The 24,704-nt window shown below is 36.8% G+C and overlaps 3 protein-coding genes across 3 annotated transcripts; all 3 read right to left on the bottom strand.

Moving 5' to 3' along the window:
* Nucleotides 1-1,429: 1,429 nt before the first annotated feature.
* On the bottom strand, nt 1,430-2,326 carry LOC139742088 (uncharacterized). The gene has a single exon (XM_071652651.1). It carries the CDS (start codon nt 2,324-2,326, stop codon nt 1,430-1,432), a length of 897 nt encoding a protein of 298 aa, XP_071508752.1.
* A 4,991-nt stretch (nt 2,327-7,317) lies between these two features.
* Nucleotides 7,318-7,752, bottom strand: LOC139742087 (uncharacterized). The gene has a single exon (XM_071652650.1). The coding sequence runs from the start codon at nt 7,750-7,752 to the stop codon at nt 7,318-7,320; it is 435 nt and encodes a 144-aa protein (XP_071508751.1).
* Nucleotides 7,753-14,727: 6,975 nt separating this feature from the next.
* LOC139742099 (uncharacterized acetyltransferase YvcN-like) lies at nt 14,728-23,960 on the bottom strand. The gene is made up of 2 exons (XM_071652662.1): nt 23,819-23,960; nt 14,728-16,178 (listed from the first exon to the last, which is right to left on the bottom strand). The coding sequence occupies exons 1-2, from the start codon at nt 23,819-23,821 to the stop codon at nt 15,219-15,221; spliced, it is 963 nt and encodes a 320-aa protein (XP_071508763.1). The 5' UTR covers nt 23,822-23,960; the 3' UTR covers nt 14,728-15,218.
* Between the last annotated feature and the right edge of the window lie 744 nt (nt 23,961-24,704).

Raw genomic sequence — 24,704 nt, 5'->3', positions numbered from 1 at the left:
AAATTTTCGGGCACTCTGTCCTTTGCTAAGTGATTTTGATATGATCAAATAAGTATACAATTATATAGTGAGAACTTTGAGCAAAGAATATTATTTGTTTCTGGTCATTTTTCCCTCTCTTGTTTCAAAATACAAGTGTATATATATATATATATATATATATATATATATATATTGTAGATACTCCACGTATTGGAGCAATGATTATGTCACAACAGAGAAATGCATTAAATGCCAATCTTGATTTTAATTAGAAAACCGAATTTTTGGGGGTCCTCCCCCTTCGTCAGGGATGACAGTGCGAATGAATTTTCAAAATTCATTCGCATCAATTAAAATTAATTAATTAATTAATTAAAATCAAGATTGGCATTTAATGCAGTTCTCTGTTGTAACATTATTATTGCTATATATATATATATATATATATATATATATATATATATAATATCATTAATACATCAGGGTCTTACCACAACATTTATCACCTGTTTTATCTCTGCCGCCAAGTTTTGGTCAGAAAGGAAAATCTATAAAATTAATCTGAAAATATTTGGTGATCCGAAAAAAAAACTTACATTCCGCAACTAAAAATGGAAACATAGAAAGTTATTATGTCCCTTTGTTATTCATTTTTGTTTGTGTGTATGTTCGAAGACCTATATATTAAAACAATACTGTGTCTTATCTTTTTGTATTTCAGTTTGAATCATGACTATTAGCGCCGGTTTAATAAAATCTGACAGATCATTAGCAAATCACTAATATACGTTTTATTATCACGTCACTTTAGTCGTCACCTTGGAACAAATGTATGATGACTAATTATATATCATTGATTGATATGAAATTCATTTATCAACAACTCTCACAGGTACAGGAATAAAAACACCATGCAACTATGTAAATCATATGTTGTAAGGATATAATTTAGAGAGCAAACAGCTAGAATTTTTCGAACGGTAACTGACTCTCTACGCGCTAAAATAAATCTTAACGGTTCAAATAGATCTCCATTTTGATAGTGCTACAGTACAACTAACACGTAGATAGCAAAATCTTTGTTCAAAATGTACGGGACTTACTGTATGCAATATATAACGATCGAACATTTTGCAAAATACATTGTAAAACTTGAATTAACGTCTGTTGGAGGAACATGTCTATTTTTCTTAATACAGTTCATGGAGTAGCTCCATGTTGCACCCCCGGCTTTTTACATTTTAGACAATCTTTTGAAAGTCGAAGAAAGGATACGTTCTTAATGAATCACTGATAATTTAATATGTTTCACAGGCTCCAAACTGATCTTTATTTGTTGTATTATCAATTGGAAACTTAATTCTTTTTTTTCTTGGGGGGGGGGGGAGCTTGGTGTTCTAACTAACGTCAATTTTAGTTAATTTAAATCGTCAAAGAATCTGGCAGGCTACTTCCTGTTGAAGTCTAGTTTGATGTTCTCATCATCCATAGCAGCATTCAACACATCTTCACTGAACTGAGGAAAGAAGCGAGCGAAAGTTTCGATCATCTCTTCACGTGACCGGAAGAAGGTTTTCTCCACATGGCCTTCCTCGTTTTCCACCAAAAGAGTTGTGTTCCTGATCGCAAGGAGCCGGCGGTTAGGAAAGGCTATACACCACACATTACTTAGAAGTGGGTTCTCCTCAGATATCTCGGTATATAGCATCGACATCACGTAATCAAAATAAGAGACCCTTACGGGCATTTCATGATGAATCTCCACATAAGTGTACCATCCGTCCTGCAAAGTTTTCTCGAAACAAGCCGCTCCCACGGGGTCGCTTTCCGCGTTGTGGAGGCGTAAGATGAGGTCACCTTGTCGTACTAATTTGTAGATCAAGAAAGACTCGTGGTACTCGGGAGATTCCCTCTCGAAATCCAGCGCTATCAGCTGGAATGTCGGAAAGTTTCCCGTTCCTACATCCAACATGTGCTTGCTGCCTTCTCCAGATAGATTGAATACCATAATGACCACGTGACAGCTTTTGGTCTCAAGGACGTCACCTGGCACCAGGGTTGCCTGGTAACCCAGAGCTTTTATCACTACGTAGCATCCCACATTATTGTGGTAGCAGCGTCCACCATGTTTTGCCCATATATCATTCTTTATCTCCAAGAGTGTAGGGCGGCGCCTGTCTTTGTTGGGCGTGGCTACACTATGAATTGTCTGGTATGGGATGACTTGACGCCAGTGACACACAACATCGTCCAGGAGTCCTTTTGGGTCAGAGGTCATCTTGTCTTCAGGTGACGCCACACCTAGAACGTCTCGTAGAAAACGAAATCCTTCCTCTGACGTCATTAAAGTGTCAATTGTGATGTCCTTGGCTGTTTCAATTGGCTCCCCCTGTACAAGATATGTTTTTTTTAAGTTATTGTCATGAAATGATTTATAGTGCAAATTGAATTGAACGTAACTAACACTATGCTAATGCGTGTTTGTTCTGAATTGCTGTTTTATTGCTAGCACGTTAATATTGCTGTTCTGGTGACATTATGTCATGTTGCTGTTTTTGTTTCTTTTTGTCTGAAATTTTGTTTGATTGATTTCCAAAGCCCTGACAAAGTACCCCGTCTAGGGGTATAGATAGAGTGATCGAACACAAGGTCCGCTGCCTCCTCCTTTCTGTCACGACAATACGGTATATAGATATACTTAAACAAATACATTATCTTTGTAGCTGATTAAAGCAATGCAAAGTACTGTACATATATATTATGTTAGCCTTGTTTCGCATATTCCTTCCGTTGCCCAGCTTCTCAAATATTCCTATCCTTTCATGAGCTGATGTTTACTGATTTCACTCGCATTTAATCTATATAGAAAAAGCCCAAAACTAACAAAAGAAAAAAGAATCAACTTATATTTAAATACATGTACCTCTTTCAGTAATTGTTTTTTTCATAGAGACAAGTTGTGTTTTTTAACCCTTTTTTAACTCTTAAGAGATGATGTTCTCACCATTTTGCTGAAGTGCTCCTTGTCCACTGTATTTGCAGGTTTTCAGACAGACCTTGTTGACAAGTCGGATTTCATTGGTTCGTTCGTCAAGCTCGATTGACCACCTCAGTTAGTGGTAGCACTGAATGTTTACATTGCCGGTGACAGCAATGCAATTTGAAGAACAAGGACGGTGAATGAATCCCAATGGAGAGCACATAGAAGGAAACAGGAATCAGCAAGAGAAAGGCTGAATCATTTTCATACGCTCTGAATACTTGCCACTGCAGCGCCATTGACGAAAATCTGTTGGTGCAGCGATGACAGGGTATTTAGCCATCCGCAAAATATATAGAAGGCCGCATGCTAGTATAACAAGGGCAGCATGCACAAAGGGAATAGCAGAGGTCCCTTATGACATGCCACTTATTGTCTAGTCTTTGAAGGGTACTTATTCACGTGCGTCTCGCGGTTATAATAGCTAAAGGAGCTTTCGCTACACGACGGAAAGACCAAGAGTACGCGGAAGCAATCAGCTGTGACACTCCCCGCACTCCCGTCCCATATCTATTCGCAAAGCTGTTTCGTTTTCCTAGCTGTGGACGGAGGCGTAGCGACAAGATTGTTGATAAGATGGCTGGCTGGCTAGCTGGCTCAATCCTGCTCATCATCCGGACCGGACGCAAATTTGGCCGAGGACCGTTCTCGTGCTCCCCTGGACAGGACGCTTCTCGTATTTAATCATGAACAGAAGCATATCTTGCACATGGCACGCTCAACTACCGGCCTCGGCGTGCTTGCGGAAGCTCACGAATTTATATGGTTGAATGCATTTGCTTGCGTCCTTAGAAACGGTCTTACGCAATCCTGGGTCAGCCCAGTGCCTGCAGCTTTACACTCAGACTTGTCACTCGCCTTGGCATGAATGGTTGTTAAAATACATTAGACATGGCAACAATAATTCTAAAAAAGGAATATTACGAGCTTTAATTTTCTCAGCTCTGATGATCAGGACCTACTGGGTCATCGAACACCAATGAGTACGGGAGGGGTGATGTCGACTTTCACACTTAATCAATTACTATACCTCTTACATGGGGTGCCAGGTAATACAAAGTCAGAGGTAAAATGTCATGGGGGGGGGGGAAAGTCCGAGGTGAAAATGTCTGAGGTAATGTTGTCAGTGATAAAAAAGTATAATTCAAAAGGTACAATTCCACAGGCACAAAGGTAAAAATTATGATATTTGATGTCTTAATAATGCTAGAGGCAAAAAGTCAGGTAAAGGTATCAAGATTCATTCATTTCATTACATGTATTTCATTTCCACCTATACAAAAGTTAAAAAGTCGGATTTAAAGATATCAGAGATGATAATATTAGAGGTATAAATAGAGGTAAAAATGTTAGAAGTTAAGATATCACAGGCAATAATGTCAGAGGTTAAAGTATCTGAAGACAAAATATCAGAGGTCAAAGAATAGAAAATCAGCAATATGAAACGAACAAAGTTGATCTTATTGGATAAAGTCAAATCGTGATTTTTTGGAGTGCAATCCTATAGATTCGTTATAGATATTTCATTGCAACGTATCATCGAATGTTATAGATGACAGTTTTTTTTTCTTCAGTATGCATTTTCCTCTTTTAATTTCTCTATCAATTTTTGTTTGAACAGATTCATACAGAATTTCACCGATCAGCTGTTTGCATCGAAGTCCTGTATGAACTTTAGTTTCCGACATGGGATATTACTATGAAAAAAATAATTTACTTTTAAGGGGATATTCCGATAAAAGGTTTCATTCCCGTTTGGTTATTGTAGCCTTTGGCAAGAGTTGTTATAGTTTTGTACATTTATGCACTCAAGTGGAATGTTCATCAGAGAGCGAGATGGAATTGGAAACAAAAGTACTACCAAAAAAAAAGTGTTTATGGCGTGCTGTCAATATTGGTGAAAACATCGTTACAATAAACATTGCTGTCTAAAACGAAAGAAATAACTACATGTACAAGGGCATACACTCGTCTGATACAGTTATGTCATACACACATGGTTACGTTGTACTATGAGGTTGTAGACTGCAGAAATAATGTGATGCACCTGATATCCTGTGGAACTTCAAACAGCTTTATCAATTACACTTCATCAAATACGTCCTTTATTTATTCTATAATGACTTTGTTCATTCGAAAAACTTTGCATTTATGAAATATTTGTGTTTTTTATAGTGACTATATTTCCATAATCACTACCTGTCTACTACAAGCACACTTCATATTTCCCTTCAGCAGTATTCTTTTTCACTTTAATTCCGGTGAAATTAAGATAGATATCCAATATCAGAAATTTTGCCATTTGAAAAAATTTACAAAAACTTCCATGCTTAAAACACGTTCCGATAGACACTATCAAAATGCTTTAGCAAAGGCCTTTCGAATTGCGTCTCTCAAGTTGTTGCATTTGTTATCTCTATCGCCAGTCGACGATAAATTATATGTATATATGTGACCGTGCACCTCAAAACGAACATAAAGTCGCACACACAGATTTTACGTGAGGACTGAAAATAAGTGAAATGGGTCAACCTAGCCGAACTTGACTTTTTCATATTTTCTGAAAGAGCGGGTCTTCTTTTACATTATGCTAAAGTTTGCTATCGTAAAACGGTAAGGAAAGTGTGTTTTTTAGCAGTTTATCTCGAACATTTTTGGTAGAATAGTGTGATTAGGTGTGTCTTTAGAATCCCTTTTTCATTTCTGAAAAACCATGTCCACACTCTTCACTTTCAACTCTAATAAATTTTGAAAGGGTAATGCCACTGCTTTGAAAGTTGGCATTAATTATGGACAGAATGTGTTAATGAGGCATGCTTAATTTCAGTTTAATCTGATAATCCCTTCATTGTTGTTACTCTGGAGGTTTACTTCCTGTTTTTTGTCCCATTCATCGCACAGCCAGCACGGTTTGGTAAAGATTAAGCGCTTGAATAGACACTGTACTTCAGAGCCTCTTTTCTCAGTTCACACTTTTCCTGAGTTTGTGCTTTCTTTCCAATATTTAGATAGGTTAGGAGAGTCCATTTGATTTGAGTTATACATCATTTTAAAGCTTAAAGTCTGCTCTTTCAGAATATGGTCTTAACTAAAAATTCATGTCTGGCGACTTTTTGTTTGTTTTGAGGTGCAGGGTCACATATATATATATATATATATATATATATATATATATATATAATACAGGGTCCTGCAATATTTTTTTATATGTGGTGGCCAGTTTTGGTCAAAACAAAATGTATAAATACGAATTTCTTTTTTGTGTGTGTGTGTGTCCCGAAAAAAGAAATATACATTCCCAAAGAAAAGAATGAAAACACAGAAAAACATAATATATCTTTATTGATCATTTTCGCATGAAAGTATGTTTGAAGATCTACATATTACAACTATACTGCATCTAATATATATATATATATATATATATATATATATATATATATTTGTCAATATGAAAATTACAGAAACTAGGAATATAACACCATACAACTATGTAACTTTTATGTTGTAAAGAGATAATTCGGCCAGACATCTTGACTAAAATTCTCGAAATGGTAACAAACTCTCTTTGCGCAAGAAATATATTTTAACTGTTCAAAATTAGGTCTGCAATTAGATGGTACTTTCTGATAAAAACATGCAGATAGTAAAACATACTTTATTCAAAATTTATGTAATATCAAATAGAACATTTTGCAAATTTGACTGTTTAAGTTTAATCTAGGTCATGAGAAATGTAGGTGCGCCATCAATTTACTCTACAAAGAGAGTAATCTCATTGATTCAGTTTGATTCATTAACTATCTATCATTCAAAAGGAATTGGTAAGCTACTTCCTGTTAAAGTCAAGTGTGATGTTCTCATCATCTATAGCAGCATTCAACACTTCTTCACTAAACTTAGGAAAGAAGCAAGAATAAGTGAAGATCAACTCTTCACGTGACCGGAAGTAGGTTTTCTCCACATGACCTTCAGCATTCTCTATCAAAAGAGTGGTATTCCTGATCGAAAGGAGTCGGCGGTTAGGAAAGGTCATGCACCACAAATTATTGAGAAGTGGATTTTCCTTCGATAAATAGCTATATAACATCGACATTACGTCATCGAAGTGGGAGACTTCTACAGGCATTTCATGATGGATTTCGGCATAAGTGTACCAGCCGTCCCTCAAGGTTTTCTTGAAGAAAGCCGCTCCCACCGGGTCGCTTTCCGCGTTGTGCAGGCGTAGGATGAGGTCACCTTGTCGTACAAATTTATATATCAAGAAGGACTCGTGATACTCGGGTGATTCCTTCTCAAAATCCAGCGGGATAAGCTGGAATGTCGGAAAGCCCCCTGTTCCTACATCCAACATGATTGTGCTTGCTGCCTTCTCTAGATAGGTTGAATACCGTGATGACCACGTGACAGCTTTTGGTCTCAAGGACGTCACCTGGCACCAGGGTTGCCTGGTAACCCAGAGCTTTTATCACCATGTAACATCCTACATTATTGTGGTAGCAGCGACCACCATATTTTGCCCATATATCATTCTTGATCTCCAAGAGTGTAGGGCTGTGCCTGTCTTTGTTGGGCGTGGCTACACTATGAATTGTCTGGTATGGAATAACTTGCCGCCAGTGACACACAACATCGTTCAGGAGTCCTTTTGGGTCAGATGTCATCTTGTCTTCAGGTGACGTCACACCTAGAACGTCGCGTACAAAACGAAATCCTTCTCCAGAGGTCATGATAGTGTCAATTGTGACGTCTTTGTTAGTTCACTTGGCTCCTCCTGTAGGATATAATTTCGTAAAATATTGCTCCCTGTAAGTAGGTTTTATGAACATACTAAAACTCCCTAATGAATTATTCTTCAGCCTGCGAGTTTCATCGCAATCGAAGTGGTTTGCAGTACGGTTTTCATTATCGTAAGGGAGTACAGGCGAAGTATATAATGCATTGAAAGGGCCTAAATACAACTAACCGAAAGGGACTGCTCACACTGATAATGGATGAACATTGATTGGATTTGACTTGCGGTTTGTAAGCGTTTACAGGTGTTTGATAATACATTGAGGAAATTGTCAAGCTGGAAGCATATTTTGGACATGGGGAAGAGGTTGATGGTGGCAGATGGGATTTAGTCCTGATCACTAAAGCAGATTAATGCAATCAAAACAACAATTTTAAAAAATTACATTTTTTTCTTTTCGAAATGTTGAAAATGGCTCACAAAGTATTCTGGTAATAATCGATAAAATTATACTGTCAGACCTATATCATTTTATACTGTAATAGAGATCATGTGAAATAAAAAGTTCCCATGCTGCCAGCGATCATGGGATAAAAGACATAAAGTGTGAAATGCCATAAGTTAAGACTTTAAAGAGAAACAAAATAAAAACGGACGGAAAGATAACTGATGGCTTTCTCCAGAGCAACAAGGTCCACAAAAGTGGTGATGATTAGACACAGTTAAACAGAAAATGGCACTTGCAGTAACTTCTTACAACCTAGAAAGCTACAAGTATTAAAGGAGACCTTTTTTTACATCTGAACAACTATAAATAGTTAAACTGAGGACAGAGTTTAAGAATTGATGCCAATTGGGGTGAAGAATAAGAATATTTTCAAAATCTATAACAAATTGCCATGAACAAGGATGATCACATGGCAGGGTGACCATGAAATGAATGAGTTGGGGCTCAAGGAAGCAGAACAAAAGAAGAAGGTATGCATAGATTATACACAGGTGAACTCGCAAGCAAACTGTATTGTAATGGAATGACACTGCTACATTTCTGAAATATGTGAGCCTCCTATGTCATCATCCTTGTTCAGTGTAATTTGTTTAAAGGGGCATTCCGGACGATTTTCATAATTTCACATCATGTAGCAAATAAATCAACAGCTCCATGTATAGATCCGTGGAATTTATTGTGGTCCTTGATCAGAGAAACCAATAAATTCAAAATCTTAAAAAAATTACACTGAACAGTGATGATGACATCAGAGCCTCATATATTTCAGAAATGTAGCAGTGTAATTCCATTACAATACTGCTTGCTCAACAAGTTCACCTGTGAAAAATCCATGCATACCGTCTTCTTTTGTTCTGCTTCCTTAAGCCCCAACTCATGCATTCTTATGGTGAGGCTGTCATGTCATCATCCTTGTTCATTGCAATTCACAATAAATTTTGAAAACATTCTCATTACTTATCCCAATCACTATAAATTCTGAAACTCTGTACTCAGTTTGACTAATTTATAGTTGTTCAAATGTAAAAGTCTGAAAATCATCCGGAGGTCTCCTTAAAGGTTTTTCAAAGTATTGTTGCCCTGCTCAAGAATCACAATAGATTCCGCAAATCTATACATGGAGTTGTCGATTTATGTACTGCATGATGTGAAATCATGAAATCGTCTGGAATGCCCCTTTAAGATCCGAATCTTTGACCCTCCATCAGTGTGCCTACCAATGACATTGATGGCGTCTGAATTTACCGTATTGGTGGAGTGCCGCGATCAGCGGTTTGGCTCGTTTGTGGGGTGCATGCATGGATATGTATACGTGTGTTAGTGTGGGAAATGCGGACGATTAAAATCGTCCAGTATCTGGATTCGGGCTACAAAGGTAGAGGAAGTCTGACTTTGGTGACTTCTGAGTGAAGATCTGAAATTGCAAGATTGACCCCTCAAATATCGGAAATGTGTGAGCTCAAGATATTTGTTGACATACCAATTATCATCTATCAACCATAAGATAGGATAAGACATGATGAGAAAAGATAAAATAAGATAAGATAAAGTAACATCTGTAGGATAGGATAAGAGAAGATACGAAAGGATAAGATACAATACGCTAAGATAAGATGATATAGGATAAGATAACGTAAGATAATACATTTCATCTCATTGTCATTATCTAAATGGAACATTAATCGGTGCTACACAGAAGAAAAAAGATAGCCTTTACTAGCAAAAATCTGCAGAGATTGGAAAATATCAAAGAGATGAACTGGTGCCAGAACTGGTGCCAGAACTGGTGCAAGAACTGGCGATCAACAATTTTAACTGATATATCATATCATTTGAAGTTGTTGATGATGTGGATGTGCCAGGATCGTTCAAGCATATTATTGCAAAAAAAATGGTACACATATCAAACATAATCTATGATAAAACACCTGTATTCTATTATATGATATAATTATGTATCATAGTGAGTAGTGAATATAAAAAAATCCAAAAAAAAAAAAACAGTAGGCGCCAGTGCGTATTTAGTTAGCTGATTAATGCACAGTACACGACGCAACGTGTAGGACATGACGTTTTCGTAATGTTTCCCTCATCATGTTTATTCCAGTCTATTTCTTCTGTTCTTATACAAATAATACACAGGTGAGAGTGCGTTAGTGGACATGCAGCGCACTCGAGGGTATTTACAATTGTGAAATGAGTCACGTCACGTCACGTCACTAACTTAAACCTGTGTATTATTTGATTTATAAAATGGGTCGAAAACTAACAGCATTTTTCATGTACCTTTGTGAGTCAATACCAGTCAGCTGCATGTAGCACTCGCTCAAAAGTCAAGATGTCCGAAGATGTTCGTCCCAAACATTTACGCACGTCGCACTCGGAAATCCCGCACATATAAGTACGTATAAGAGTATACTTACGCCACATGTTATGCACAAGAAAGGCCGGCTGGCAGCCCGAACTAGAAGTTATTTACAGGATTGACAGCGCGTGTAGTAGCGCGCGACGCAATTGTAACAACTGATTGAGTGTGCACTGCTAGTGTAAACATTGTGACGTCAGTGACTGAGCAGTTACGCTTTCTCTGCAATGTCCCATAGGATAACACGCCGTACTGTTATGACTTTTCGTTGCACACTTTTTGCACGGCCGTGCATGTTAGTAAGAAAATCATGAGCGCACACGTGACTCTTTTCAGCGCTTCCAATTGGCTACATTCTTGAACCCATTTTATAAACAGCTTTAATACAAACACATTTCATGGTGTCTTGCATCTCATGTCACCCATTCACTAATTCACTTATTAACTATACTTTCACCTACTTTACTCTTAAGAGATGTCCTACTCGGAAAGAACGGTTCCGAATCAAACACCCGTACATCTTATACAAAAATTAGCGATTCTACAAGTCGTTCTGTAACTGGAAAGAGAGGGCTTTGCTCACCATTTTGCGGAAGTGCTCATGTCTCTTGTTATACTGCAGTTTTTTTCAGTCGGGCCTTGTAGAAATGTCAGGTTTCAGTGGTTTGTCGTCAAGCTGAGTGACTACATTACGTAGGTCCTACCTCATAGTGATGGTACTGACGTTTATTACGCGGGAAACGGCAATGTGCTTTTAATACGGACAGGACGGTGAATGAATGCAGTGCCAACGAGAATCAGCGAGGGAATCTGAAACAGGTTTCTAGTTTTGAATATGTTGAATACTAGCCACTTCAACGCCTTTGACAAACGTTTGCTATTCCATTGGTGAGAGGGTCGTCAGCCATGCATCCCCAAAAGTCGATTAGCCCAGTACCTGCCGCTTATACAGAAAAGTCACTTTGCTTTGCATGATTTAGTCGTTTAAATGCATTAAATATGGTAGTAATAATATCAAACATAATACCGTAAATACCTACCGGGTCACTGAACAACAATGAGTGTGGAAGGAGTGATGCCGATTTACACATAAAAATCATTCATCCACAATCTTACAGAGGGTGCAGAAAATTAATGTCAGATGTAACAATCTCAGATGTGAAAATTTCAGAGGCTTTAATGTAAAATGTATGATATCAGAGGCAAAATTGTAAGAGATAAAATGTCAGAGGTAACAATGTCAGAATCAAATATGGCACAGGTGATAATGTCAGAGGTAAGAATGTGAAAAATGAAAATATCACGTGTTTAGAATGTCAGAGATAATAATAACAGCAGTAAAAACGTCAGGTATGTGAAATATCAGAGATAAGATGTCGGACGTATGAAATGTAGAGGTAAAATGTCTGAAAGTGTCACGTTAAAAATGTTAGAGGTAAAACCTTAAGACTGTAAGAGGTAAAAATATAATCGGTAAAATAGTACGGGTTAAAATGTTAGAACTAAAAATCATACAGATTCTGTGAGGTGATGTCTGGGAAAATGTCCAAGGTGATGCTGTCAGAGGTAAAAATGTCAAGAAGTTGAAATGTCAGAGATAAATATATCAAAGGTAATAATGTAGAAGACAAAGTTGTCAGACTTATAAAATGTCACAGGTAATGATAAATAAGGTAAATGATATAAATATATTGGGTATATAGTATATACCCAATATAGGGTATGGAGATAGAGAAGTAAAGAGATAAGGAAAGGTAGAGGTTCTGATTTCATTATTTATTTATATATCCATTTATCTAGTTATTGTGTATTCATTTCATTGTTATTTCATTCATCATTCATATATTTGTTTATTTATATAAACATATTAACGCAACAATAGTACGATCAGCTAATAGCTGTTTTAAATTGAAATCCAGTATGAACATTGAAGGTTTTCTATTATACATGCACTATTAATGTAAGAAATATAACTCTAAAGAGAAAAAGACAAGAAAAAAAAGTGGGAGAAAGAAAAGATGAGACACAACGACATGTCATATTGATCCTTATACTGTTCAATTTTGTTTACTTACAATGTTTGCTATACAGTACAAATAGGGCCTACTTCAGTTCCCTGTTTATTTTCCATGAAAAAAAAAAGATATGATAATCTATCTGATCATTTAATCAATGGAAACAAAATGCACGGGGGTACATGCATGTTTGTGAGGATGAGAGGAGCTGTGAGTTTGTTTTGTTTTTTAAGATTTCATTTACACTTATTCTTCGTATTCTTTCACACGAGTTGGTTTCCATCACGTTATTGATTCCAGTGGAATGTTTATCAAAGTGTACAATGGATTTTGAAAAATAGTGCAAAAAGTGTTTATACTTTTATATTCAAAGTGTTTGATAACATAAATATACCGCACGAAGTCTGTATAAACGGCGTGCTGGTTAATATCGTTAATGCTACAAAAAGTCTGTATACTACTTACTGTTACATAATTATCGTATGCCACAGTAAGTCTCACAAAAAGTCCGTACATATCATGACATGCATCGTGCTGTTGCATAATTATTGTAATGCCACAAAATTTCTGTATATGGCCTACTGTTGAATGCCATAAAATCTCCTGACGATGTTCAATGCTGTCAGAAAAAAAAAGTTGAGGATTTACGGCTACGATAATGCATCTAATGAAGACATCATTATATATCGTACAATATACAGTATCATTATGCTATGTACTTATAAAACGCTGTTGTATTGTGACTTACATTAAAGAGTGTCTGCCACGACGGTTATCGCATCGGAACTGTCAAACTAATAAACATATTTTGTTTTTCCCTTGTCAACTGATTCATTCGATTCAACTCAAAGTCTTAAACTGCTTTCGAATTGCACATAAAACTACACCAATTCAATAGTAATACAATCAAATATAAACGTACATTTGCAAGCAACAAGAGAAAATGAGCAGGGGCATAACCTGTTATGAAATTACATGACAATGTATATATATATATATATATATATATATATATATATATGTATGTATATATATATATATATATATATATATATATGTATGTATATATATATATATATATATATATATATATATATATATATACACACACACACACACACACACACACACACATTGCGCGCGCTAGCATAGTAGTAACACCTCACTCTTAATAATCATTGTGAATATTCGCACTGTCATCCCTGAAGAAGATGAAGGATCCTCGAAAATTCGGATTATTCATTAAATCAAGATTGGCTATTAATGCATTCCCTGCATTCCTCTCTTGTGACTTTATTATTGCTATATATATGTATGTATATATATATATATATATATATATATATATATATATGTATGAATGAAATCTATATCAATTTAGAGCTCCGAATCCGGCTAATCGACAATTCAAAAATAAAAAATAAAAATCCCGATATCATATGGCTTCAACGAAGACACAACAATGCATATAATCGAATTTAATCTTTTCTTTGTATTTCATTCTGAATCACAATAACAAGTGCCGGCCTATCAAATTCAACAAGTCATGATCTAATCGTAAATGTATTTTGTTTCCACGTTACTTTGATAATTGCACTGATGACTAATGAATTGATGACTACTTGATATTGATTGATAGACATATACTTGTTTGTCAGTAATTATTGCAGAAACTGGGAATATAAAGACCATAAAGCCTCTTGGTTATCAGGCAATTAATCCACCTAGCAGTGGGCACTAGCATTTCCAGAATATTTTATATACCAACTTTCTCTCATGCTAAATTAGATCCAAGCGGTTTAATAATAGACATGCATTTACAGGCAGATTAAGATGGTGTTCACCTCTAAACATAGAGCCTACTAACAATGATCAAATCATTTCATGATAAAGATATTGCGATGATTCAGATACAAGATCATGTTAAAAACATGGTTTATAAATTGCTTCCAAAATCGGAGGTAAGGCATGCATGTCACCATTACGACATACTGTCAATTTCCAGGACAAAAATAACAAAAAAAAAAAAAATTCAGCACTTCATAAACCAGTTATACCACCATTCTTTCCCCTAATCAGGTTTTGCTGAATTGTAAATTTTGAATTGACGAATCAGGAAATAGTGTGTTTGATATGATATTTCTAACATACCTTTATTATAACGTATACATTTAATATATTACATTTCGACGTCTTGCTAAACTATAATGTTAAAACCTGATTAAACGTTTGTAGGAGAAATAAGATTGTTTTGTATTACAAACCGTTCATGGAGTAGCACGATATTCCACTCCCGATTTTACAATACACATTTCACAATTCTAGAGTCGAAGACGCACACATACTGAGAATAACTTCACAAGTTTAGTATATTTCAAGGGCTCCAAACTTATCCTGATTTGTGTTTTTTTCATCAGAATTGACCTTTTTGGGAGTTTTTGTGGCCTAGCTGTCGTCAATCTCAAGTGGCCCCTGGCCGCCAGACCAATGTTAGATTCGATAACTTTCCTAAGATCATGAAAACTTTAGGCGCATCATCTATTTATTGTTCAGAGAAAACGTCTTTTAACCGTTCAAAAGATACTGGCAGGCTGCTCCCGGTTGAAGTCCAGTTTAATGTTTTCCTGATCCATCGCAGCATTCAGTGTGTCTTCACTAAACTGAGGAAAAAAGCGAGAGAAAGTGGCGATCATCTCTTCACGTGACCGGAAGTAGGTTTTCTCCACTTTACCCTCTTCGTTTTCTATCAAGAGAGTAGTATTCCTGATCGAAAGAAGTCGTCGGTTGGGAAAGGCGAAACACCAAAGCCTGCTGAGAAGTAGGTTCTTTTCCGACACGTCAGTATATAACATCGACATTACGTCATCGAAATGAGAGACGTCTACGGGCATTTCATGATGGACCTCGGTAAAGGTGTACCAGCCGTCCTTCAAGAATTTCTTAAAGCCAGCCGCCCACATCGGGTCGCTTTCCGCGTTGTGCAAGCGTAAGATGAGATCACCTTGTCGCACCAACTTGTATATCAAGAAGGACTCGTGGTACTCGGGAGATTCCTTCTCAAAATCCAGCGGGATCAGCTGGAATGTCGGCCAGCCCCCTGTGCCCACATCTGCCATGTGCTTGCTACCTTCCCCCGATAGATTGTAGACTATAATTACCACGTGGCCACTTTTGGTTCCAAGAATGTCACCTGGTACCAGGGTTGCATGGAAACCAAGAGCTTTTATCACCATGAAACATCCGACATTACTGTGGTAGCAGCGTCCACCATATTTTGCCCATATATCGTGCTTGATCTCCAAGAGTGTAGGGCGGTGCTTTTCTTTGTTGGGCGTGGCTATGCTATGAATTGTCTGGTATGGGATGTATTGATGCCAAGAATACACGACATCGTCTAGGAGCCCTTTCGGGTCAGAGGTCATCTTGTCTTCAGGTGACGTCACACCTAGAACATCGCGTACAAAACGAAATCCTTCCTCTGGCGTCATTACTGATTCGATTGTGACGTCCTTGGTTGATTCACTCGGCTCCCCCTGTAAGAGATAATTTTGCTGGAATCATCAAACTAGTATTTGAATATCTGTAATGCATAGGCCCTTTCATCAACATTGTTTAAGAGAGTAATCGTACCTGCAATTCTGTTTTATGACAACAGTGGTATTTTGTAGGTGACTTTCCGTCCTATACATTTCAAATGAAATCCTGTCGATTTTTGTTTTCATTACTGTACAAAATTACAGGCGAGGTATGCGATGTAATTGAAAAAGAAAATGGAACAAAATAACCTGTATGATACGACCGAGAATGCTGAAACTATTACCCCGAAGTTGCTTCCTGAACGACCAAGGATTGTGACATGCGGTTAATTGACGTAAAAATGGCAAGAATAAGCAAAAGAGTCTGTTGGGTGATGGTAACGCAAAACAACAACAACAACACCAAAATCAAAACGAAAAACTAGGGGAAAATCCGTCAAGCAAAACAGAGCGAACAAATAAAAACAAAACGAAACAGATGTCCAGCTACTACGATAACGTCCAGTTTTAAGACACAGGGAAACACTCGTGGTTCGCATGAGGCGATCTCTGCAAACCCTGAATAGCGTCCGCAAACCAGGTGTCAGCGAATACGTGCATCGGAGCGTAAAATGCTCATATTGGTAACGGTCGACTGGCTGTGTGTGTATTCTACATAGAGATCAGTGAAAAGCTGAATACACCAGTTCTGTAAGGTGGTATAGGGGAATTCCACATTATGTTCGTAATTTCATATCATTATAATATATAAATCGGCAGCTCCATGTTTAAATATCTGAAATTCATTTTGTGGTCCTTGAGCAGTGAAACCAACACTCTGAAACACCCGAAACAGCTTACACTAAACAAGGATGATGGTTTATGAGTTTCATTTATATTAGAATACTGTTGCTTAACAAGTCTGGTAGAAGTCATGCATAATTTCTTCTTTTGTTCTGCTCCTTTGAGCCCCCACCCACTTGTTATACATTTTTATAAAAAACGTTCTTTTTCCTCATCCCAGTCACTATGAATTCTGAAACTCTGTACCCAGTTTAACCAATTTATAATTGTTCAAATGTAAGAGTCTGCCGGAGTTCTCCTTATTTACGACTTCATGCATGCTTTGCTGTGAGCACCATCGTAGCACCTTATTAAAAAACACAAAACAAAACAAAAAAAAAAAACACACACACACACCCAAACGGGAAAAGAAAAAAAAAACACACACACAAACGGGTAAAGAAAATGAAAAGATGAGACTACGAGTCTGAAAAAAAAAGCTGCAAACAACGTTTTCTTGAGAAAAAAAAGACAAGCAACTCCCTCTCCCTGTTTTAGCCTACTGACAGAACAGAACCTAAATTCTAAAAAGAAAGCTACGCAAGGTCGTACTACCATTATACTCGACACCTTGTTTTTTTTTTCAGGATTATCTGAGCAACTTCTGCTCAAATTCCTTGACAAGTTTTTTTGCATACTTAGCACATTGATGCCCTTCTTATTCAAGTTAACTTTGACAAACCACACAATAACCGGGGGGCCAAAAGCTAAAAACAGAGGTCGAGTTGCACTCTCTCTACAAACTAAGTAGACCACGCTTATTTTCAAGTTTTTATTGTAACAAACAACATTCCACTGGTCTACCTCAAAAAATTTGTTGCGAAAGCCTCCAAATCCAAGATGGCGTTCAAGGTTGCCGCCATATTTACTGAATTTGTTATTTAAATGATAGAATTTGATAGAAACATCAAATTTCAAATCACAAATCTGATGTCATATGAAAGAGAATAACATTTTCTACAAGTTGATACCATTTTTGTGGGTTATTGTGATAACTGGATTGAGATTTTCAGGAAAAAACACTCATTTTTGGATATTTTTCTGAAAAAAGGAAAATCATGAAAATGCTTGATTAAGCATAAATCACAGAAAGACCGAAGGATTATCTTGAAACTTTTCAAGAATTTTGTTTGACAAACAATTAATATTTGGAGAAAATTAGGGGTCAGTACCGTTTTTGGTTAAGGAGTTATAATGTCTCAAACTTGAAAACTCACTACGTAAGAATGGCCACTTTAGTTGTGATCAAGACCTTGTTGGTCATAAAAAAGTCTGCGCGCGCCAAGACTACTACACGCACCACTCACGCTGGTAGCAGCACCAGTAGTGCGTGTAGTAGTCTTGGCAAATGCAGACTTTTTCTTTGACAAACAAGGGTTTGTGCCTGGAAACTAATTTTTCATATCAAGTGGTAGCTCAGGTGATACTGATCGCTATTATTTCAAAGTAGATTGTTCTGAAGCAGATGAGATGAAGCAAACAAAATTTCAAATAGAGGTAGTAGCTTGAAACTTGGCACCAATCTTGTTATAGATAGTTTAAGACACAATTTAGATCAACCGCTCAAAAAAAAAAATCAAGATGACAGCTATCAAAGTTGACATAGTGCATTGCGCCAAATTAAATGCATTATTTCGATTTTGATACAATTTTGTCTGTTGTGATATCTTAAACCGTCTTAGGTTTTTATGGACACATTTTTAAAACCAGTGATATTCTACTCTCCGAAAGAGAAAAAACAAATCGAGTGGAAGTTTTTACTTTTGATGTGAGGAGTGAATAATAGAAAACGGTGAATTTAGATTGAAATTAGAGTGTCTTTTGAGTGAAAATGTTCATTTTCACTCATTTTAGAGTGACCTTAGGCAGGGCTCCACACTAACTTTTATTTTTGGTGGCCCAAAGGCAAATATCCGACTTTTTTGGTGGCCCGATCAGGCCACCAAATTCTTCATTTCTGACATTTTGGTGGCCCGACGTGCGTTTTTGGTGGCCCCGGGTCACAGGACCAACGTTAGTGTCGAGCCCTGCCTTTGAATAGGGATCACTCGTCACTCTTCGAGTGATCCCCGAGGTCACTCCAAAATAAATGAAAATGACCATTTTCACTCTCGAGTGATCCTGATATCTTATATGGGAAAGCATCTACCAATGACATAAGTTCAGATCAATTGTGACACTATAACCCACATGAAATAAGCCCAAAAACAGTGTAAGAAAAATCTGATAACAGTAAATACAGTTTCAGCATGCTTATTTTTAAATGTGAATATACAGCACGAATAATCAATATGGAAAATTTTATTCGAACAATATACTGAAAAGTAATTTCGCACAACACATTTAAGAGCAAAGTTGAGAAATTGCCGCCATGTCGGATTTTTTTTTTTTTTTTTTTTGGGGGGGGAGGGGGTTCGGATCAGAAGGGCTTTCAAGGACATCTACGGATCAGACATTATTACACATATACCATCATCATTCAGGCGTTTTCTACAACAGCAGAGTAACATACAAGTAAAGAATCGTATAGTATTTCTTTTTTTTATCAAAGATTAGGCCTTACCCAAACACTGGAATGAGCTCCACCCCCCCCCCCCCCCCCTCCCAAAAAATAAGACCCTCAATATGGTTTACACTAGTACAATATCGTTCGGATGTATAGAAACATGTAATAGACAGAAAGATAAGAAGATCAAAAATATATATCAAATTACAAGTTATAAGTTGAGATTTAACTTTGACGCAACACACTTAAGGTATTGTTTGCCATTGGGAGAGATATCACATTCGATTTATATGTGCAGGTTAGTTGTATTACAAAACATTCTACCATGTAAAAAAAAATCATAATAAAGCCTAAAACATACGGAGATATCACCATTTCTTTTCAAGAAACCATAACCATGATAACTGTTAACAATTTAGTATTTGAATTTGAATTTGAATTTGAATTTGAATTATATATATAAAAAAAAAATCTTATCAGATCTATTCAGTACATCTAACAATATTTAGCATTAAATATACTTATTACAGTTTGTACATTAGTTGTTCTATCCCTACCTTACAGTTTAGAACTAGCTTGAGGAATTAGGTAAAGCTGGGTTTTTGTTTTACGTGCACTAATGGGAAATAATGCCTTGACAGACAACCTCGATTAATTACCGCCATCTTGAATTTTGTGTGGATACTGTCTTTATCACTAATTATTACACATTGAAAAAATTTGTGCCAAATTCCAAGCTCCTATCTCTTTTTGGAAAATACTTTCTGTTCAATCTTATCTGCCTAAGAACAATCTACTATGATGAAATGCTACAGTAACAGCGACCAGCGTCACCTACCACTTGGCATGAAAAGTTAGTTTGCATGCAGGTACTTGCAAGTCACTAGACCATTACAGTATTACATGTGACCATGTAAACACATTGTATGCAAAATTTATAATGCATGAATATAATTTTTTCAAGTTTTAGATTTTAACTTGTCAACAGTGTATGATATTGCCTGTTATTCCAGAAATATGAATTATGTCTCAATCTCAGTAAATCTCAATCTCAATCGCAGGTTTCAAAATAATTCTTCAGTTCTTCTTTGATAAATACTACATCATGCATTTTTACATTTCTTCCTTTTTTCAACAGAATATAAAAATATGGATTCCCCCCCCCCAAAAAAAAAGAGAGAAGCAAACAAACCCCCCCCCCCCATTTATCACAATACACAGCTAAAGTGGTATCAACTTTTAGGAAGTTTTGTGCTCCTTCATATGACATCAAATTTGTTGCAATCCAATGTCTCTATCAAATTTTATGTTTGAAATGTTAAATTCAATAAAAATGGCGGCCCTATTGGACCGCATCTGTACTTTGGAGGTTTTTGCAACAAATTTACTGAGGTGTACTTACGGAACATTGCTTAGTATGCTTAATATTATGTGTGGTTTTGTTTATAGAGAGAGTGCAACTCGAAAAGTAAGCACGATCTTCGATTTGACCCTCTGTGACGTCTTTGGGAACAGATGCGTGCAAATACATAGTATGTAAAATGGGATTTCAAGTTTGAGACATTATAACTCCTGAACCAAATACAATACTGACCTCCAAATATTGATTATATGGGAAAGATTTCAATTTCTGAATGGTTTTCATAAACATTTAAAATTTGATCTTTTGCAACTTTTTAGAGAAATATTCATGGTGCATTCTGAAAAATGTCTCCATAAAAACCTAAGATGGTATGAAATAGCATTAAAGGTAGGGGATACCTTTTACAGACCTCCCAAAATGCAGCAAAACATTAAATATGAACCTCAGGGGACTTGTTTAGGCCACTGCTGAGAAATTTGGAAGTCAACAGTTATCTACAATTTGAATAATGCACAAAACTCAACTACTCAGTAGTTCTGTATGTCAGCCACACTTACGCCTTTTTGTTGCAGTCTTCTGTATTTTTTATCCATAAACACAAATCTAAAAGTATAAGAGCTGATGTAATAACATATAGAGTGTGTGGCAAGAATGTATATAGAAATGTTTGTAAGTTTTGATGAACTTTCTTCACAAAATATACATGATGGACACACATGCAGTGCATGGGTCTGCAAAGGTAGCCTAGTAATGTACTGGAATTTACGGTGAGCCCCGAAAAAAATTCAATTCAAAATCTAACGGTCAAAAAAGTGTACTAAATGTTACCTTCCACTTTCATTACTTTATGGGAGTTTCTAAAATGATACTCTCTTCAACATACCACTGTATTTGTACAACTCTTCATTTAAGGCATGCAAATGGGATTCCCTACCTTTAAAATGTTCAGAATATATAACAACCATATATATAGACACCAAAACAGACAAAATTGTATACAAGTCGAAATGATACATTTACTTTGGCGCAATACACTATGTCAGCTTTGATGGCCTGCAATCTTGAATTTTTTGAGTGATTGATCCAAATTTGGTTTTAAATTTTATATAGCAAGGTTATTTCAAGCTTCTACCTCTATTTGAAAGATAATTTTTGCTTCGTCTCACCTGCTTCAGAACAATCTACTTTGAAATAATAGCAATCAACGTCACCTGAGCTACCACTTGGTATGAAAAGTTAGTTTGCAGGCACAAACCCTTGTTTGTCAAAGAAAAAGTCTGCATTTGCCAAGACTACTAAACGCTTCACTGGCACTGCTACAAGCGCCAGTGCCAGTGGTGCGCGTAGCAGTCTTGGCGCGCGCAGGCTTTTTTTACGACCAACAAAGTCTTGTCACAACTAAAGTGGCCATTTTTACATAGTGAGTTTTCAAGTTTAAGACATTATAACTCCTGAACCGAAAACGGTACTGACCCCTAATTTTCTCCAAATATTAATTATATGTCAAACAAAATTCATAAGATGTTTCAAGATAATCCTTCATTCTTTCTTTGATTCATAATGAATCAAGCATTTTCATGATTTTCCTTTTTTCAGAAAAATATTTAAAAATGAGTGTTTTTTTCCTTAGAATCTCAATCCAGTTATCACAATAACCCACAAAAATGGTATCAACTTGTAGGAAATTTTATTCTCTTTCATATGACATCAAATTTGTTGAAATCTTATGTTTCAATCAAATTCTATCTTTCAAATAACAAATTCAGTAAATATGGCGGCCATCTTGGACGCCATCTTGGATTTGGAGGCTTTCGCAACTAATTTTTTGAGGTATACCAGTGGAATGTTGTTTGTTACAATAGAAACTTGAAAATAAGCATGGTCTACTTAGTTTGTAGAGAGAGTGCAACTCACTCGTTAAGTAAGCGACTTTTTGGGGTTTGGCCCTCCGGTTACAAAGCTCAATGAATCTTAAAGTACATTTTGACAACCGAGAATGTTATAGAATTTAATTGTTTAATCACAGATTTCGTAAAAACTCAGATGTCCATCGCTACCACTTGTGATAATAATGAGAATACGCCATGACGTCATCACATCACAACTGACACTTCATTGTTGATATTGACGCAAATATAAGTATTCCCGAACCAATGTTTTAATGTTTTTGGTCCATAAGCTAACACAGGTCAATGATCCATCGAAGCCACGATTGAAAGGTAAAAAAGCACACACCCACACACACGCACACTCACACACACACAAAGCCCAGGGTCTGCAGCCCCTGTGAACGCCCAATATACAAAGTGAAAAAAAAAATTGTACCATCTTCGTGCATTCTGTCCAAACAATTTCCACATAATCATTGTATTATCATACTCCAAACACACACACACACACACACACACACAACACACATACACACACACACACACACAAACACACACAGCTATGCGCAAACGCATACACAAGTCACATAATACGCACCTACAAATCAAACACAGCACATACCATGCAGCCCCTCTCCAACACACACATACGCATAACTTACCAGTCATACCCACCCCACCAAATCATAACACCGCAGCAACCACCCCAACCACAATTCATAGTGCATGGACGACGACAATATGCAGCTACGTTTAATTTTGCCAGCACAAAATGTGGCTATGGAGGTCAAAAATCGGGAACTGCACAAGCAGCACGAAGTGTCGTCAGGCGACAATTTATGCAGGGGAGACAATTATTGTGCCGCCAACTCTCGGGATCGGCACAAATTGTCGCCCCGAGCCGGAGGCGACAATAGGCGACAATTTGTGACGGGGCAACAATTTGTGCCGTAACAATCCACCTTCAAACACTCTTTCCAATGAAATAGGCCTAAGAGACGTAACATAGAATTATTTTACAAAGTGTTTTCGCCTCCTTCACCCAGAATTCGCTCACCATTTTTCTTAATGCGTCTTTGGCGACAGCTTTTCAATCCACCTTCGTGGTGAAGTCCTCTTCCACTGGTTAATAGTAGCGGTCTAGTGGATACAGTAGGTTTGGAGAGAGATTGAAGCGAAAGGCGGTATCAACCTTCACGAACACGGGACTGTAAATGAAGGCAGTGTACGGCACGATAAAGACCAAGAATCAGCGGAAAAGGATTGTCTAGGTTTTCTAGCGTCGAGTGTTGACACATTCAGAGACTCAGACAAGAGTTTGTTGTCGCATCGACGTCAGGGTACATAAGATTAAAGGTCTTGTTTACTTTTGGGAACAAAAAAAAATAATGATTGATAATCAAGATATCACATTTGATGCATGTTAGGCTATAGGTCTGTTGCATCACAAAACATCCTACCATATTCAATTTTCGCAATACAGCTTACAATATAAGGATTTTCCAGTGTTTAACGTTAGTAAACCATAACTGTAGACGGTTTAAATAGTCTGGAAACATTTTTGATTTAACTATTGTTCACATTTTGTGTATTTAACAACACTTAATATTAGTTATACGGATTCAGCTTTTTACAGTGGTTGTTTCTATCCCTAACTCACGTTTTAGAACTATTTTAATGCTGGGTTTTTGTTTCATGTGCAAATGTTGAATTATTGCCTTTAACGAGTTCGAGTATAGGCCCTATTATTATTTTCATCAGATGCCAGGGTCGTACACAGGAAAGAAGAAGGGGGGGGGGGGGATTTTGAATTAAAGGGATAGTTTAGTATTGGTGGAGATGAGAATTTGGCTTTGAACTTTTTTCGAGATACCAGGGAACCACTTTTGAAATAGTACAGAGGATATCATTCTAGGAGGTATTCAAAGGGTTTTTTTTTGTTG

The sequence above is a fragment of the Diadema antillarum genome, unplaced genomic scaffold (assembly GCF_040938485.1).
Source record: "Diadema antillarum isolate AM-2024a unplaced genomic scaffold, OU_Dant_1.0 seq00000979_RagTag, whole genome shotgun sequence".
Classification (NCBI taxonomy): Eukaryota; Metazoa; Echinodermata; class Echinoidea; order Diadematoida; family Diadematidae; genus Diadema; species Diadema antillarum.
Note: the sequence above shows the minus strand (reverse complement) of the source record. Positions and strands in the feature narration are given on the sequence as shown.

Coding starts and splice junctions, on each gene's coding strand:
- LOC139742088 (XM_071652651.1), bottom strand. CDS start 2,326: ATGACGTCAGAGGAAGGATTTCGTTTTCTACGAGACGTTCTAGGTGTG.
- LOC139742087 (XM_071652650.1), bottom strand. CDS start 7,752: ATGACCTCTGGAGAAGGATTTCGTTTTGTACGCGACGTTCTAGGTGTG.